The sequence below is a fragment of the Camelus ferus genome, chromosome 3 (genome assembly GCF_009834535.1).
Source record: "Camelus ferus isolate YT-003-E chromosome 3, BCGSAC_Cfer_1.0, whole genome shotgun sequence".
NCBI classification, from domain to species: domain Eukaryota; kingdom Metazoa; phylum Chordata; class Mammalia; order Artiodactyla; family Camelidae; genus Camelus; species Camelus ferus.
This window is the reverse complement of record NC_045698.1, coordinates 92,759,944-92,778,770: the sequence shown is the minus strand read 5'-3', so window position 1 is coordinate 92,778,770 and position 18,827 is coordinate 92,759,944. Positions and strand designations below refer to the sequence as shown.

Genomic DNA, 18,827 nt, shown 5'->3' with positions numbered 1-18,827 from the left:
GTAGGTGCGTTTCAAGTGGGTTTCCACGCAGCGTGCTTTATATTTATTTACAGAGTTCTCCCTGTGTGTCTGACACAGCCTCCTTCAGTTCTTACAGCAACCCTATGGGGTGCATATTCTTGGCCCCCCTTTTAGAAATGAGTAAACTAAGGCACTGAAGCAATATAACTTCTCCACAGTAGAAACGGAGGGTTGGTGCCAGGATTTAAACTCAGGTTAATCTGATTCTGGAGTACAGGTGCTCACTAACTCACCACCCCTTGTTTACATTTTGCAATGCTTGGTTCTGAGCATTTGTTGTTTCCTCAACAGGCTCAACAAAATGAAACCAGGAGGCTTTTGGCTGCATCTCACACTGCTTGGAGCCTCCCTGCCTGCCGCTCTGGGATGGTTGGACCCAGGAACCAGCAGAGTCCTGAACGTGGGCGTGGGGGAATCTCCGGCAGAGGTATCATTACATAACAGCTGACATGACATTTAAAACTCATTGCTTTTCCGTGTAACAGTGTCTGATTTCCCTTCCACCTTTAGTTTATATCAAACAGGTTTCAGTGTGAATTAAAATGCTACCCTCTTTTTGGTAGGAGACAGAAGGAAGCCTGTGTGTTGATAAAGACAGGTTTATATAATGCTGTAAGTAATGGTCTAAAATCTCTCCAGCACCAAGAACGTATCCCCAGATCAAGCTGTAGCTGCCTGTTTTGTCTTCCACACAGACCCTCCAGAGAATGGCCTTTCGGTATATTTAATAGAACTCTGCAGGCTTATTGGTGGAGCACACCCATGTGAATTAATGAAAGCTTTTAATTATAAAATATATTTTAAAAGAAATAGACTCCTTTTCAGCTATGTTGATAAAAAGAACCAGGCTGAGTAAGAACTGGCAAGTAGCAGTCCTAAGGGAGACGGCCTTAATGAACAGATAAGAATGATTAATGACATGTTAGGATATATAAATGCTTCTAAAGTGCTTGAAAAACTTGTGCTCAAATGCCTCCCGGGAGAGTCTCGATACCCCGCTAATTGCTTAGTGCACTCTGGTCTGAAGCAGGGAAGAGGAGTCGTAAACTGCACGCAGCCCTGCTTAGGTAGGAGGCTTCATGAATTTGGGGCTCGGGAGGGATGTACTTTTTCTGCAGAAAATGGTTTGTATATGCTGAACCTAAAGAAATGACTGCACCCTTTCATTAAAACTGCCTAGGATTTCCTTTATGTTGTGGTGAATACTAATTCTTACCTGAGAGCTTTCCAGGGCATTTGAACTCCCATTGTCTTCCTTGATGCACACCCTTTACCTTTTCTCTGTGCGTGTTTCCCATCCTGTGGAATGAGGAAGAAAAATCATCTCAAAAAGTCAACATTACCAGAGAGTGAATAATGGTACACAGTGTATGGTAGGATTAATGCATTATTTGACTGAAAGACACGATTTCTCTTTTATTATTACTTAATTGTAATGCAATCCCAAACCTACAAGCCTTAATCTTCAGGGAGCTTCAGAAGTAATTTAATGTGCACACTTTTCTTGCTAAAGTTAGTGTGGCTTCCTTTTGTGGTGAGCAGATGATTAAATAGAAACACTATCTCTCCCATCTAAATCCATGAAGGACACAACTTAATGCTCTTTTGAAAGAGTCTGGAGGCTGACTTGCTAGTGAGCATAGCATTTCCCATTGGGAACGGTTTAATCGTTGTACTCCTGTCTGTACAGAGGGCAAACGATCGCTTAAACCTTATAAATGTATTGTTGACTATTTAATAGCAAAGCAAACAGGCAAACACACAGGTATGTGTATTTAGTCTTCTTACTGTTGAGGCTCATTGGCCAACTGTTGTAAATCACTATTTCAATTAAAAGAGTCAAGCCAATTAAGGTGGGATTTAGCTGGGGGTAAATTGAAAGCAAGTTGATATCAACCTAGGGCCTCTTTATTTTAGCTAGTAACCCCCTAATACTTCATATACGAACAAGAAAGAGGAGATGCTGCTCATCCTGAGCAAGTGAGGCATTTGTTTGTTTGTTTGTTTGGAGGTGGTGTTTTGCTCCATCCGCTCCCCACAATAGGATAGAGCCCAAGAGATGCTGTTTGGGAATCTCACTGCTTTGGGAAAATAAAGTGATGCCTCTGTGGACTCCCGGATGCAGGAACAGCTGCCCTACTCACCCAGTCCCCTTGGCCGTAGACTGAGTTTTTGCAAAGTGTTGTAACTTCTATTCATTGAGTCTGCTTATGCCAGCTTTTAAATGAGGAGATGAAGAGGTCAGTATGAATGGGCCCAGGACACAGGACAGCCTCTGAATGTGTAGAGAGCACGAGCAGGACATATATTGTAACTGGTTAGATGCCCGGCCCCTCCATGCCTTCGCTCACTAGGGTCCTCCTGACCCAGTGCTGTTCCTTCCTTCCACAAGTCTCAACCAGTCCCTGCTCCAGGGCCCAGCTCTGGTTCTTTCCTTTACTCTAGAATTCTCTTTAACCATTCTTGGTCACATTTGATCTCTTTCTTTGAACTCCTAGTCTTGGCCTGTCTTCTTTATCCTTCTCTTTCTTTCAATGTCTAATAATTTTAAAAGGAAAATTTGAGTCAATTGATATTTATTCAAAATTTAGTACAAGTCACCTTGATGCTTTCAAAATTCAGGCTAGATTATTATGTATTTAAGTGAGTTTTTCACACCTCGCTGTGCAGCAGGCTCTTTTCCACTGGGGACATGAATGGTCCCCCTGACAAACCTGCAAGCAGCCTGTGCACCAAGCCAAGCTTGTAACTTGGCAAAATCCAAGATAGTCTTGTGTGTTACAGGTTTTGGATAGTTTCTTCTTTGAATTGTAGCTATTAATACACCCAGAACTCACTGGCCCAAACCATAAGAAACTTTTGTAGCAGTTTCCTCAGTCTTATTTTCCAGAAGAATGAAAACCAACAGTTTCCTGAGTCTCCATAAATAAATTTAAAAAAACCTTTCCAGGAACTAAATGGTAAAATGTTCCTGTGTATGTTTTCTTCCTGATAGTACTTTCCGAAACATTCATTGACTTAAGGTTTTTGAAGTACTTGGGAAGCATTAATAAGATTTGATTTGCCTTTCAAGTTATTATGCCAATTACTTGAGTGTCCTAAGGGTAAATACGGCTTAAATGACCAATGTGCGTGTGTGTGTACATTTTTAAAGCAATTACAACAGAAGTGAGTTTTGTTGAATTGTTTTATGTACAAAGACTACAGATGAAATAGCTTGAAGGAGTTTACCATTTCACAAATGTAGATAAAAAGAAATGCAGCTGGGTGGAGTGCCTCTTAATAGGAGCCGAGTGGCAGAGCATGGCCTAGAATACTAATGCAATTCTGAATTCAGAGGAAACAATTCTGAGAGATACAACTTATTGAAATTCTGCAGTAGAATTCTACTTTCCTCCTTTCCCTGATACTCTGCCAAGATAGATATGGTAGTAAAGTCAATATTGGGAGAATTTTATATTGAGGGGACCGGGAAAGTGAGAAGGGATGCAATAACAGTCCCTAGGGACCCACCCCCTCTTGAGGGGCAGGCATTTTTGGGGAGAGCTCCTCCCCTCTGAGCCCTGGATGCTGTGTTCTCATTGCTCGCTGGGCTCTGGGATTGGATGGTGGCCGTTACACAGCATTAGGCATCCTTGAATTTTACTCCACTTTTCCTAACTTGCTCTTACCCATAGTTTTTAGACGAGCACTAGATGACTGTAAATATTAATATTGGTTCCATTTAAAATTATTAGCTTTGTATAGCTTTGGTGTTTAGAAACCAGGTAAGAGCTTTGAGGTCAGGCACTATTTGTTTTCAGCATGTGTGATGCTCATAAGAGTCTTTGAGGAATAAAATACCAGTAAGGTACCAGTAGTAAGGATGATTCTTGTCCTCCCCAACTCCAGGGATCAGCCTAAGAGAGCAGGATCCTGCCTGGCTAATGGCCCTTCCCGTGTCTGCTGACTGCACTCCTGTCCCTGTTTGAATTGCAGAGAGCTTAAATGCTCTGGCTTCTTTCTGCATTGGTTGTGCATTCTAGAGGACTTGGGCGTTAATTTTTAAAATATCTTCTTCCTTAATAAGTGTCCTCATTCTTGCACATTTGATTGAATTTAGGACAACGCTCTCCTCCCCTTTCTAGTGGTGTTCTCCCCCACGGCCCCCACCCCGTCCCCCTGGCTTCTTTTTGATTGATTGATTGCTGGGGAAGAATAGTTGATCTTCTGTGGGGTTTGAGGTCTGCCTTTGGGCATCTCGACTCACTCTGGCCCCTCACTCTGTTTGTGGATGTGGAGAAAACAAACTCCCTCCTCCCTGTGAACAGACAGGGGTCTAGGCTGAATGCTTAGCATTTTCCAAGCTCATCTGCAGTCCAGGCCTGCATGCAGCTCTTGTGTCTGTTTTCTGTGGAATCACCCTTCCTACATACTCCTGGGTGCCGACTGCAGCATTAGACTGGCTTTCAAAGAAGAGGAGACTCTGGGCAAGGTGTCTCAGCAGGAGGCACAAGTGGTCCTTGGACCTCTGACTGGGTGTGGTGCGCTGGGATGCAGGTGGCGTCCCTTGTCTGAGACTCCAGGCATTCCACTGCACGTACAGTGCCAGCAGGGTGTATGTGCGACCCCTTCTCTGATCCTAGAATTTGGGCCGTGGCTGTCTGCTTATTACTGTGTGTCAGAGGGTATGGATATTAGTCTCTCAGGTAAAATTGGGAGAGTGCAACCTCCCATCTGCAGATGTGAGTCAGTGCATCATTTTCAAGGTCAGAGGTAGTGTTCCAAGTCCCAGGAATGCTGGATGAATGGGTTACCATCCTCAGAGACAGTGCAGACTGTGCCTCCTCCAGCCAGTGCCTTTTGAGCTCCAGTGTGCTTGTGAAGAGCATAGGACCTGTTAAAATGCAGGTGTAGTAGGTGCGGGGTGGGCCCTGAGATTCTGCATTTCTCCTAAGCTCCAGGTGATGCCTATACTTTCAGTCCCAAGGACACTGGTCAGAAAGGCCCTAGGGGTGTCCCCCCACCATCACCTCCTAAGAAGGAGAATCCAGCTGGTGGTTAATCCTGGCCTTTGTTAGCTTCTTGCTAACATGATGACGCTGACTGCAGTCAGGAAAAGGAGAAAAACACGCTGGCTGCCATCAGACCGGGAAATAGCTTGACATGAGATTGGCCCAGGGAGCAGGGGGCAGGGGCAGGTAGGTGAGGGGAGAGGTGAATTGAAGCAGCCTCGGCTGGAGGGTCATTTTCAATTTTTTTTTAAGCAAGTAGGCAGATAGGTAAACTTAGAACTCTGAATCCGGGTTCTGCCCTGGCTTGTCTGTAGTTTGGTTTAAATCCGGAGGGTCAGCCCACACTCTTGTGTTCTCACCATCACCATCTGTCTGCCACCCATCCTGGTGTCCTGCCCAGTTTCTGGCCTCAGCACCCAGCCAAGCTGCTTTGGGGACCACAGCTGCCAGGCTGGTGCTGTGTTTTGAGGTCTTGTTTTCATTTTTGTCCTTGGGTGGGGGAAGCCATGGTCCTCGTTCTCTGTGCTCCCACACGCCTTCTGCTCTGTACCAGTTAGTGTGCTGTGACCCCTTTAGTATTTTGAGATCACAGTTGGCAGAGCTTTAATTGGCTCTGAAAAATTCTGTGACCCAGGAAAATAAACATTTACGAGTTCACAGAAAACAATTATTCTTCTTCCTCTTAATTTAGCGTTTACTCATCTAACTATTTCATTTATGCCTCTGCTCCTAAATAATCTGCTTCTCTAGGGAAGTTCCCAGCCTAGTAATCAGGACGTCGGGCCGTGCGTTGTAAGTGGGGCTCTGACTTCCATTTTTCGGGGACTTGGCAGCATCGGCTCTGGCAGGCCCCAGTCATCTGCCTGATTCATTCTCTGTGACTTGTGGGTTCTCTCTCTTGCTTCCCATTTAGAGAGAAGTGAACGCCGTGTCGGTGTCAGACTCTAGCAAGCCCCGTGTGTAGGGGCTCCACTTTCCTGTCCTGCAAACGGTGGCCCAGTCCTTCTGCCTCCACTGCTGTGGTTCCTGTTGAGGCTTGTCGTCATCAGCCACCTGGGAGTGGGAGGACGTCAGAGGAGAGGGGCCCTGTACCTGAGAAAACAATAGTGGGGTAGGTGCATGGTGCTGGGTGGAGAAAGCGGGCCTGGAGCTGAGCCCCTGTGGCTTGGAGAAGCCGCCTGTCCCTTGAGCCTGGCCCCTGTCTTGTTGGTGGCCACGCGCATTTGCATCTTGGCCTTAGGCATTCCCTGAGCCAGGAAGGTCTGGACCCAGAGAAACCTAGTGTCTGCCCTTATGGGATCCTGGCTCTAAAACCATGAGCAAACTTGCTTTTCTTTCTTCTCTTTATTTCCTTCTTTTTTACCTGGGTAGCCTCATTCACTGCTTCGTGTGAATGGGATGTCCAGCTTACCCTGAAGACCAGCTGTTCCCAGTCTCATGCTGTGCTCAGATATTTCAGAGAGTATAGTGTAATTCAGAAAGTAAAATTAATTTTGCTTCAGCATAATTTTAACATGTCTCATTGACAGCGTTTCTGGGCTTAGTAGGGAGTGGTGATGTAGAATCCAGCCATGAGTGGACCCCATTGTGGGTTTTGTCTGGCAGAAGTCCCACCGAGACAGGGTGGAGAGTGGACCGAGTTCTGGCGGGAAGCAGGTGGGGAGGGGCAGGGCAGCTAGTGGTTTGTCTGGTGCTTCTTTCTCTCATACAATCAGGTTTTGGAGGAAATAGTCCCCGAGGGAAGAATCTGGATGTGGTGAGGTGGGACAGAAATGGAGGGAGCAGTGGGCATGTGGAGGGAGAGAGCTGTGAAGTGTGACCATTGGGTTAGTGACTAGCACTGCTGGCTCTGGCCATTGATCTGTGGCCGTGGCTCTTGGGGAGGGGGGCTCCTCGTTCTGGTGGAATGGTGAGTATCCTGGGATCTGGGCCTTGGGTCCCCAGTGTCCAGGAGAGCCTGGTACACAGGATGTTCAGGTATTTGTCAAGTGAGTGAATGAGTCAGCAGTCTTTTATTATTCATTTTGGCATCAGGTAGGGATTTAAACAAGGTGATCTGAGTTTTTAGGACTCCTTACAGAAGCAATCCCAGGAGAAACCTGACTGTCTTTCGTTTCTACTTGCAGTAGAATCCCATCACAGTCACAAATCTTCCCAACATCCTTCTTGAATTAGTAGAAACTTAAGAGAGTTCTGTAGGCTGTGTGTAGGGGGTGCTGTGGGATCCCTGGCTCAGCTGCTATACTCTTTGTAGAGTGTTCTTTGGGGCCTGCCTGGCCCTGGCTATCTCTTCTCCAAAGAGGCCAGCACACCAGGCAGGTACACCAGGCCCTCCCTCACCCAAAATGGGAACCCCGAGAGTGCAATGTAAACTCAGATGCAGGATGTTCTGCTTATGCTTAGAATTTTCAGGGTCAGCAGAAATGGTCTGTGGAGGGTTGCTGCCAACAGTGTCTACAAAGGGAGGAAGGGATTGAGGCCAGTGAGAACAAACTTCTCCAACTGTTAAATAGGTGTGAACTTCCTGATATACGTCCTTCCTTCCTTCCTTCCTTCTTCTGTTTTCTTAGAGTTGTTACAGTTTGACTGCACATATACAATGTATTGCATGTAAATACATATAATATACTGCACTTTTTTTTAGTTTACCCATGCGTACTGATCATTCTTGATGCTAGTCTTAGGAAAGTTGGAGCAAAGGCTTACTGAAGCTGTTGTACCATTTAAAGCTTGCTCTCTAAATAAAAACAGAACTCTTTCCCCATTTATTTCCCCTTCTAGCCTTGCGTTTAAAACATGCTGGAAACTTCCTCTGTAGTAAAGATCTCATGTTTCTGTGGTTCTGCTGATGTTATATTTTGTGCATTCATTCCAGGGAAGCAGACTTTCATTTGGGACTACCAGGAAATGTCTAATGGAAGAGACCTGCCAGGCACTGCTCTAAGTGGAGTGCTCCTGAAATCTGCCCCACTGTTCCCCCTCCTCCCCTCTCTTCTGTTGGGTTGTTACATGTGCAGTTGTTTTCACTTTAGCATTTGACTGTGAGGAATGGGATTCTCTGCGTCACGCTTGGGTGTTCATCCCCTGGCAGTGTCTTTGTGGACTGTGTCTTTGTGCCCCTAAGCAGGGACCTTCTCAGGATGCTATGCACCTACCTAGTATGGGTCTCTGGGCCAACCGAGACGTCTAGTGGTCTTCTCTCTTAGTCAAGATCAGGTATGTGCTGAGCACCCCATTGTGTGCTTGTCCTTGTCCTAGGACCGAGTGGTTGAAGAGAAATGGGATTTGGGATTCCATTCTTGGGACTTAAGGACCAGTGGGGCATGAGGGTAGGGTTGGGGATTGGGAGGGGGAGGGAGCACTTGGTTGTTGCTGAGCAGGAACTGAGTTAGCAGAGGGAATTAAACACCCATGTCTACTGTTCTTTTTCAAGCTATGTGTAGTGATTAAATGAAATTCTCAACTTTAGCCTAAAGGAAATGAGGTCTTTATTGAGTAGTAAAGGAGGAAGTGGCTCCTGCCTTGCCCGGTCACATTGATCCAGCCCTGGTCCCCAAGAAGGGTGGTTGTTCTCACAGACCAGACTTTCTCCTCCCCAGAGGACTTGTGGCTGATGGCAGATCTAGTGTCACAGGTTCGTCCTGGCACGTGACACAGCTCCTCTGGAGTCCTTAGAGGGTTGGTTGAGGGCTGGAAGAAGCTGGAGTCTCAATGTCATCAGACATGCTGGACACAGTGCTGACTGCAGCAGCCCTGTGGTGTCCAGGGCTCAGAACTTCAGTCACAACCTCTCCCCTACCTTCCAGAACCCATCTGGCAGAGCAGAGCCTGCCCCCACCGAGGCTTTCTCCTGAAGTGGTTCTGCTTGGTGTGGTCCTGCCATCTTGTTGGCTTAGAGGACTTGGCCTGGTGATGGGGCGGGGGTGTCTGCTCATTGTTGCTCTGGCTCATCTTGCTGAGGGCTCTGCAGCATGTGACATTACCTCCCCAGGGCCCAGACTGTCATACCTGGAAGTCTTAGCTCTTGGTTTAGAGTCTCTTCTTGAACTCAGTGTCTGTCCTTTTCCAATTGGTTGTACCAATTGGTTTTGTAACTTTCAGGAAGAAAACGCTTCTCTGGCCATACTGGCTAGGACAGAAGGACTTGAGCTTCATTTCACATTCTAGATGGAAATGTGCAATAAAAATTAAGCCTTCTCATTCAAAATGACTGTTCTAATATTACAAGAAAGGATGATCATGGGCTGCGTTCTACAGGAAATTCCTGTATGTGGTGGGCAGATGTCTCACCACAGGATTATGGAAAAGGAAAGGGAATAATCACAAACAGCTTTAAGAAATCACCTATATACGTGCACATGGTGAGCAGTTAAAATGGTATGAAATGTATTGGGTTAGCAGTCTGGGTCATGTTGTGGGTGACGGGAGAGATGGGAGCAGGGAGGCACTACCCAATCGAAGTCTAGTCTCTGAGAACCTGGTTGTCTTGACTTGCACAAGTGTCTGCCCTGATCCCATCACCTGTGGCCAGGGGACAGGTCCCCAGAGATGAAGTCTCATTCAGGGCCTCTAAGCAGAAGCTGTGGGTGTGGGCCGGGGAGGCTCTAGTGAAGGAGTGAGAGAGCAGGTCATCATGGGTGGCTGGGGCTGGCAAGGCTGATGAGCCAGCCTCCATCTAGCCTCTCAGCACTCAGAGCAATGTGAGCTGAGTTTTTAGAAGTGCAGGCGTTTTATGAAGCTGAGCTTTCCGATAGATCTTCAGAGGTGGAATTGGGGGTAGGAGGGCCTGCCTATGTGGTTTTAAATCTTTGTTCTTCTGCTTGCGTGCCGACCATCCTCTGCCTGCCTCATTAGTACCCTCACAACACCAACCTGCCTGTCTGCAGCTGGGCAGCTCAGAAGCCCAACTGACCCCTCCCTGGGTTATCCTGAGCAGATGGGCTGTGAAGCACACCTGACTTCCTTGTGCTGACTCACATCTCACTGGTCCCCACCCTGACCCTCCTGGTGCCTGTGTTCAGGCCCTGCCTACCAAAAGGGACTGAATAGGCCTTTGGGGCTTGGATGTGGCCCTGTGAGTCGAGAGTTCACATCTCTTGTGATGTGGGGTGCTCCTTAGTGCTGGAGGTTTAGCTGGAATTGTTCTTGGGAAGAAAGAAGGGCTACATGGGAGGGGAGTCATGGCTTTACCAGATGTCTTTTCTTAGAGAGTCTGCTTCCCTGTGGAATCCAGTGAGCATCGTTACAGTTGAGCTGGCGTGGGATCATAGGCTAGTCATCATGGAAGGTGAGACACAATAGCTGCTCCCTGAGTTGTGAGGCTGAGCTTTGCTCCCAGTCAGCTGCAAAGTCTTGTTGCATTAGGAACTTGGGTTTTGCTGTGATGTCTATTTCTGTGTAACCAAGAGTTACGGAGTGTTGGGGAACCAGAGGCAGCTCTAGGGTGGGGATATCAGGTCAGGGTGGCCTCTGGAGCTCAGAGCTGGGAGTCTGAATGATGCTTCTCATCCTTCCTTTACAGGAATAAGGAGGAGATTCCTGATAGGAATTCTGATTCCTGATATGGAATCCTTTGAACTCTATAGCTATTAATGTCGACAACATTAATAATCCTCTATCGTTTTGTCAAAGCTCTAAGTGCATTACTTCATTGACTTCTCAAAAAGATCTTATGAGGTCTCGTTAACTTGTTTATTGCATACATGGGGAAACTGAGGCTTCCGGATGATTGGTGAGTTGTCTGAGGTTTCCCGTGTACTAAGTGGTGGAGAGTTTGCACCCGGCCTTCTGACTGTCCTGCTGTGCTCCTCGAGAGCTCCAGCTGTGCTTTACCACCCCTTACATATTTCTGAGGCTCAGAAAAGGACATTTGATGATGATGAGCTTTGAAGGCCAAAGCAGACCCTATCACATCAGATAAAGTATCCTCCCCTCCCAGAGGGCAGCAAAGCTTGCTGTACCTCCTCAGACTGGGCTAGGGGTAGCCTCTTGACCTTCCCTGTGGGGTGCGGCAGTGCATGCCCTGTGTCAGCGCTGAGCTCATGAGAATTAACATCTCTTTGGCTATTTCCTTCCAGTTCTTCAAGGGGATCAGGTGAGGACTTTGCAGCCACTGCTCTGGGAGTCCCTGAGCATCTACCCTTAGGTAGGGCAGAGCCTGGCCAGGCCCACTGCTGTGCCTGGGCACATGGAGAGGTGAGGGTCTGGGCTCTGGATGGAGACCTAAGCGTGATGGTATGTGGTGGTCTCTGTTTCTGCTTTTAAGAGTTGGCCTTGGGAAGCACCTAAGGGTTGCTGAGAACAGTCTCCCTTTCAGAAGCTGGACTCTGGCATCCTGAATTTGGGGAAGGGGCAAGATTGCCCAGCATCAGTGACAAAGGTGATCAAGGTGGTAACTATCAGATACTGTCTGGAGGGTCAGGACACTCAGTGGGAAAATGTCTGTATTTGCTGACTCTTTTACTAGCCACTGGAAGAGAGCAGTGTGGTCAGTGATGTGTTACAGCTAGAGGCAAGCTCCCTGTGCTCCTGCTGTTGGGAGGAGGCTGTCATGGAGGGTGCTTCTCTTCCTCAGAGGTGGGAATGGTAGGGCAACCCCGGGCACACGAGGCATGAAGCTTGGGGCAGGTGGTGGCTCCTTCAGAGGTATATCTACCTTATCCAAGTGGGTGAGCACACCAGGAAGTCACAGCCTCTGCCCCATCAGCGAGTGGGGAAGGTCAGATCTGGGGACAGGACAGGGATATACAGAGTGCCCACTCTGCAGAACACTGTGAGGAAGGTATCCTGGCATTTAAGTGTGCTGAGCCATTGAGCCAATGGGCAGCTCCAGAGAGTGAAAGGAAGTCAGGGAGTGGGTTTGAGGAGCAGCAAGGGGACAGCTCTGGCAGGGTATTGATGGTTCACGATTGACACTGTACCAACTGATGGAGCCATCCCCCCACTGTGTCTCTGACAGTCATTGCCCACTGACCACAGCAGAAGTTTCAGCCCCTCCCTGCTCCAGAGGCCCCGAGATACTGATGAGCATCTTTTCCATCCTGGGCACTATGCTCAGGGATAGGGGCAGAGTGATGCCCGGCGGTCCCCCAGATGCTGTCTGTGGGTGGGGGCCACCAAGCCCCCTGCCTCTGTCAGCTCTCCCAACAGCCTCACAGGCATTTCCCTGGATCCCACCTTACAGCTGAGGAGATTGAGCTCTTGGAGGCTAGCCCCTTACAGCTGGAGACTCAGGGTGCCAGGCCGGGATGAGCACCTTTGCAGCTGCTCAAGGCCAGCTCCTGCACTCCATCTCATGTTCTCCCCATCACTGGAGAGGCTCCCAGCTCTGTGTGCTGAGCCTGCCCTTCCCACCTGTACCCAGTGGCTGCTGAGACCTGTTTAGACCTGGATGTGGAGGTGACGTCGCTCCCTGTGGAAAGAGATCCATCCCCCTGCTTTACTGAATGTTGCTGGGAAAGAGAAATCAGTGCCACCATGTACAGCACCTGTGCCTGGGAGATCCTTGCTGGCACCTGCGGAAGCTGTGCTGGTCCACCAGAGCCTGCCCCGCACTGCGAAAAGCAGCAGTGACAAGCAGGGTAAGAGCCCTGTTGTGGGGAAGAGAGTCCGTAAGAGGCTTGGTTAGCCCAGTGGTTCCCAACCGTGTCCACACACTGGAATCCCCTGGGCAGCTTTATGAACATACAGATGCCTGGGTCCCAGCCCTAGAGGTTGTGATTTAATTGGTCTGGGCTGTGGCCTGAGCTCTGGATTGTTTAAAAGATCTCTGTTTGGCAACCACTGGGTTAGCCTGTGGAAGAAGTGCAGACAAAATGCCCACTTCTCTCATTACTGTCCTTCTCAACAAATGCTTTCAGGGGCAGAGATGATTCCGGCTGTTGGAGACAAAGCTCCCATGCGCTTTTGCCCCAAGTGCCAGGCCCCTGCGGGAGGTGCGGGTAGCTAAGGCTGGTGGGGCTCCTGAACTGGCAGGTGGAGGGCAGGCATCTCTCCAGCCGAGGAGTGATGCTCAGTGTTCTCTGCATCCACCTCATTCTCAGAACCTTGCAGGCACCACCCTGAATGCCATCTCAGGTGAGCAAACTCAAGTTCATGGAGCTTCCCATTTAGGTGGAGCAGGTGAAGGACGGGGAGAAACTTGGTTTTACCTGGGACTGGGATGGGCCAGCTGCTAAGTGAATAGCAATCCAGCTATGCTGACCATTGGGTGCCTTTCTTTCTCTGTGACTCTGTTATAAAAGAAAATTGAAAAAGAGCCTTATTGTGCCTTAAAGGCTTTTTAATTATATATAACTCATTTGATTTAAACTATTGAGGTTCCATTTTTAATACAAGTTTATAGTGGTATAATGAAAGTGCCTTCTAATCAAAGTGTGTTTGTGGATTTATCTCCCTGTAGAGAAGCAGATACCCATGCGAGCCCAGGCTAATTACTTATTCAGACAACAATCAAAAATCGTCAAGTCCTGAGTGGGTGGCATGGTGGTGGGGGCTGGTGTGAGTAACTAGGCGTGGAGAACTCCCCCACAGGGCTGTGAAGGTCGGAGGTTGGGGTGGAGAGGCTCAGCATTGTGACACTCACTGCCATCTCGGGCCACAGCTGCTTCCCCTGCTAGTTCTCACTACTGGTGCCACAGCTGTGGACGAGGGGGATGGTGATGGAGGGGGCAGAGCTTGCAGGTGGCTCGAAGGGGTGGCTGAACAGTCCCGGGCAGCTCATGTTCTGCAGAGCAAGGGACAAGTCTCTACTTACATAGCAGCCCCCAGAGGGGCCCTCCCTGGCCACCTTATCTAAAGTAGAAAACCCTTTCCCCTCTGTCATTCTGTCTCCCTTCCTTGCTTTATTTTTGACCGTGGCACTTCTTACCATGACCACTTCTTAGACATTTCTTTGCTTGTTTGCTGTCTGTCTCTCTGGGTGAGATCATAAGCTCCATGGAGATGGGGGCTGTGGCCGTCTTGGCATTGCTGAACCCCCGGGACAGTAAATATTTATGGGATGAACAAGGACATGGATAGATGAAGGTATGAATACATGAAATGGGCAGGAGCCTTACCAGGAGCTCTGCTGGGAGCCCTGAGTGTCTCAGGGAAAATCAAGGTGGTGGGGATAGCAGGATAAGGCCTGACAAAAATGCATCTGCAAAGGCCAGTCTGCAGAGGCTGGAAGTGATGAAAGAGGAAGTGAAGGAGATGCCCAGGAGGGGCCACTGGCCAGGCAGGAGGGCTTGGGGGAGGGGACATGTTTCTGGGCAAGATGAGAGGTTCTGGTTGTGACACTTGGACTAACAGATATTTACTACTTCCTTTGGGGATGCTGGGTGTGCCTGTCCTTAGACCTTGGCCACACAGGGTGTTTTCAGCCTTATTCCTATCAGATACTGCCCTGCCCTCCCCTGGCCTGCTCTACTTTTCCTAGGCTGCCAGCCTTCTCACTCCCTGCAGCCATGTTCTGTTCCCTGCTTGTGCCCATAAGGAGGTGTATCTGGGCTGGAGACTTAGGCTCAAATGGGTCTGCCAGGCAAATTTTAGCTACTCTCTCAACTCAGCTCTAGTACCTGTAAGACTGTGAGTGACGCAGACAGTGATGGGAGAGACTTTTAGAAAACAGGCAACAAACAAGTTATTGGTTACTCTACTAATGTGATGGAAGTTGCCAAATGGAAAGTGAATGGATGTAAAAAAAAAATACAGCTGGATTGTGTGCCACACACAATTCTTGTGCATAATTCATTATGCAATAAATATTCTGTGGTTTGGAGGGAAAAAAAGAGCCTCAACATGACTCTAGAACTTTTTTGTCTCTGTCAGATCTGTGATCTACTCCCCACACCATATGTAAGAAAAAGAATGAAAAATGGACTCAGACATAGGACTGTGCTGGGCGGCAACCTTTCTTTCCTTTTTGTCTTTTAATTTTTTAGACACAGATTATTCTAAACATCATTGTGGGCTTGCAGCTGGCAGAAAAAAAAAGTGGCAGATTTGAATATCACATTAAACAGGTTGATGCTAAGTTACATTATCTATTGGAGGATACCTGGAGGGTATAATGAATAATTAAAATGTAAACTCCTGTCCCTATTCCTCCCAGGAGCCACCTGTCCTCCCCTCAACACCCACAAGATGGTCTTGATTGTCTTGTGGTGCGCGGATGGCTAGAACAGTGCAGGACAGGACAGCTGGTGGGCATGAAGCTTCCCAGAATGAGGACGGCATCCCAGAGTGTCCCTGATTCTGTGGAAACTTACCTAAAAATGGAAAATATAGAAAGGCTTCAATGACAGATGTGGTTGTGTGTGTTCCACGAGCCTTGAGGAGAACCTCACTCACCCCGTATTCTCATTAGGAGATGATGAAATAAACTGATTTCATTCTTGCAGTCAATTTGTTTAGTGCCTGTCATGGGGTAAGAGAGGAAAGAGGTGGGGCTGTGGGGGAGACAGATGCTGCTTTAGTAATGACAGTCCTGCGTGACCGTGGCTCGTTGTGAGTAAGCAGCTCTGCATGTGATGGGCTGGGCTATGTGGAGCCTGCCTAGTGTTTCTGGAGATGATGACTGTTAATGAAGTGCTCCCCGGGGTGCCGAGTTAGAGCCCCATGCTGCTAACTGTTCAATGGTCCTGCGCTCAGTGATTGCTTGTTCTCCAGCAGAAATGTAGATTACTTTCTAAATCAAAAACTTAATTAGTTTTTAATTTGTTGGGTTGTCAAAGAGATAAAACTGGAAAGTTCCCCCCTTTCCTTCTTGGGCTCTTAATCTGGCTATGTGCAGGTGGTTATGTTTAATAAGGTGGAGTGATCAATTAGCCATTGACATTTATTCCATCAAATGTAATTTAATGTTTACTCTTACTGTCGCTTTGGTAGATTTGCTACAGAAGATGGCCTTAAATTCAGAGCCAACTTTTCTTTCTTAATTGTAAATTAATAACCTTTCATATATAGCCTTAAATAATGCCTAGAATTTAAAATCCCTAAATCCTCATTTCACATTCTACTCATTCTTTACTTTTAAAAAAGAAGAGAATTAACATCCAAGTCATCTTAATTTCTGAAGGCCTGGCAAATGACCTCCTATTTTCTTTTCTATCAAGTGCCTTGTAATCACCATTAATACCTTTTCTCTTTAGAGAATCATAGCTTTCTCCCATGCAGGCCCCCTGTGCTTCTCATCAGAAAGCGCTGGGCAGAATGGCTTGTGAGATTCCGTGTTTCTGAGTTGTCACCTAATTCATCCTGGCTGGGCTGTCTGGTCTGCCCCTTCACAGCTGGGTAACCTGGCGTGGGCGGTGTCTGGATGCCTCCCTCAGGGGTGCGGCTGGTAGAGCAGTTACTACTAAAATCAGGCTATTCAGACCTGCTGGGGGCTGTGAGGGTCTTGTTTCCCTCATAGACATCATAAAATTGATGTTCCCCACAAATGTACTACAGGAGGCTATTGGTAGGCACATACCAATGATTAAAAAAAAAAAAAAAAGATGACTTGGACGTTTATCATAAAGAAATTTCTGTGATTTTTTTTTTCAAAATCAAAATGATAAACAAAAATGACAAACTTCCCTTAAACGCTTGGGTCCTGTGTAAAGACCAGTTTGTTTACACTGACCTGTTTATTGCTGGATAGGAAACAGGAGGGACCCAGAACTTGCTGTATTGTCTGTGTTTCAGCCCCAGAGTCTCAGAGAAGGCCCCTCTCCTTTCCTGTGTGGTCCTGGCCCACCCACCCTTGTGTTCTTGGTTTCCCAAGGAAGGCCAGGGAGGCCACGCTGGATGGGCTGCGTGCGGGCTGAAGGTGGAAAGGCCCGTGCTCTACCTTCCTTCACTACCTAAGGACCCTGAGGTGTAGGACTGCCGTCTGGGCCTCTCTGGCCTTGAGGGCCGTGAGGCAGTCTACTGGGGACTACTTCTCTGTCCCAAAGGACTCGTGGGCATGAGGCACTGTCCTCTGAGAGGTGGAGGTGAGCTCTGACCTCTCGCCCAGGTGGCCTTCCTCCAGAGTGGGCACCTTGCTGTGGGCCCCACATGGCCGGAGGAGGCAGCTGATGTTCAGACTTCCCCCCAGGAAGTCCTCTTCTTAGTGGATTGTTCACCTTGGCTCTCAAACTAGCTCTTGAGCTGAGGGTTAATCCCCTAACCCTCTCTTCATCTGGCTTTGAAGGCCCAGATGTGATGTACTAGGAAATCTAATAACACAAAGGGTTTCCTTCTGCCTTTACGTGAGCCATAAAAATGAGATAAAGTGTACGAAACGCTTGGTGTGTTTGCAGTGAATGGGAGCCAGTGATGGGATCGATGCTACGTAAGGCATCACTTAGCCGCCTCCTGTCAGTCCTATGAAGGCTTTCGCTGCAGAATGGTGTCTTGCTGGCAAAAATGAAAGTAGTTAAGAGTCAAGGTTTTAAAAATTTGGATGAATAAATGAAAAATTGTAAGAAAGGTTGTTAAAGAAGCGTTAATTTTAAGAGCATGTCAGGTGTGAAAACCTTAGAATTTAGATGTCAGAATTTCATAGTGATGAGTGCTCTTAGCAAAGCCTCCATTCCACCTGTACCAACTAGTTTATAAATTGAACATCTGGGCTTCCTTTTGTAATTTCTTCAGGCAGTGGGAGCCTGAGGAACTCTGAAGTGGAACTCAGAGGGCTTCCTTAGCTCCTCTGATGCGGGACTGACGTGCTGCTGGTCACGGGCTCACCACCAAGACGCAGGCAGGGGCAGAGGGCCCACAGCTGCCCGCCTCAGCCGGCCTTGCCCACCGGCACCAGACTCACCTCTGCTTTGTCTGTGAAGACCACCTGGGTCGAGCTCCATTGAGCTTGCTGTTTTCACTACCTTCTTCTGAGTAGTGGGTCTTTTTGATCCCTGCTTTCCTAACCCACAGAGCCAATATCTTCCCAGAAGCCACAGAATCCCACAGTATTTCAAGTGACAAACTGAGACTTCCTCTTTCACAGAGGATGGCTGGATACATGGACCAGGAGGGGTGACTTTGATCTGTAGCCAGGCTGCGCCGCCCTTCTCCTGAGCCTCACATACAGCCTAAGATCCTGAGCGCAGCCTCGGATGGATGAGAAGGATCCAGACGTGGAATTCATTTGTACTCTTTCAGCAACTCTCAAACTATTTTTTTGTAGTTGAGAATTTGTAATAGATTTTTGGATTATGAAAAAAATTACTCAGCACTCACATTTTATTGATTCAAAAATAAAGATTATGCAGTTCAACTGCACAATAAAGTACAGCTTTATGGAATGGTAATTTTTTAGTTCTTCTGCATTTATAGTGGAAGATAATGGACTCAGGAAGGGCACAATGAGGAATAAAGCTGTTGCATTGTATTGGTTAAATGACATTTAAAATGATTTGGCTGTCAAATTTGTGGAAAGGTTATGAACAGTAAATGAAAAATCTAAAATTAATTCCCTGCTTCGAGAAAGTGTGATTTATACCATAATAAAATTAGATTTTTAGTTAAAGAAATTTAGTCATTAAGTAATGCCCATGTGCTAACTTTCATTTATAACCATCTGGTTTGAAGCTTCTGCAGTGAGTAGTTTCCTTCTTAGGCAGAGCATCTGAGGCCTTGGTGTCATGTATGGCAGTGAATTCTGTTCTGTACAGCTTTTTGGGATGAGCTTTTTCAACAACTGCAAAGACATTCTTATTTAGCCTCAATAATTGATGGAGATACTGAACTCATTTCCCTCCTCAAGTGATCTTACCGTCTCTGTCCCTTAGTCTTCTTCATTAATGGCAATAAAGATGGTGATGGCCACCATTTAAGGAGGACTGTATGCCAACCACCATG

The 18,827-nt window shown here is 47.5% G+C and overlaps 1 protein-coding gene across 3 annotated transcripts in view; it reads left to right on the top strand.

Moving 5' to 3' along the window:
• The window catches only part of FSTL4 (follistatin like 4), a 379,618-nt gene that overhangs the window by 7,423 nt on the left and 353,368 nt on the right, over positions 1 to 18,827 (top strand). For all 3 annotated transcript variants that reach the window (XM_032476734.1, XM_032476733.1, XM_032476732.1), the window contains exon 2: positions 313 to 448. In XM_032476734.1, coding sequence (XP_032332625.1) covers positions 323 to 448 — 126 coding nt within the window. In that variant the 5' untranslated portion in view covers positions 313 to 322. The remainder of the gene's footprint in view (positions 1 to 312; positions 449 to 18,827) is intronic.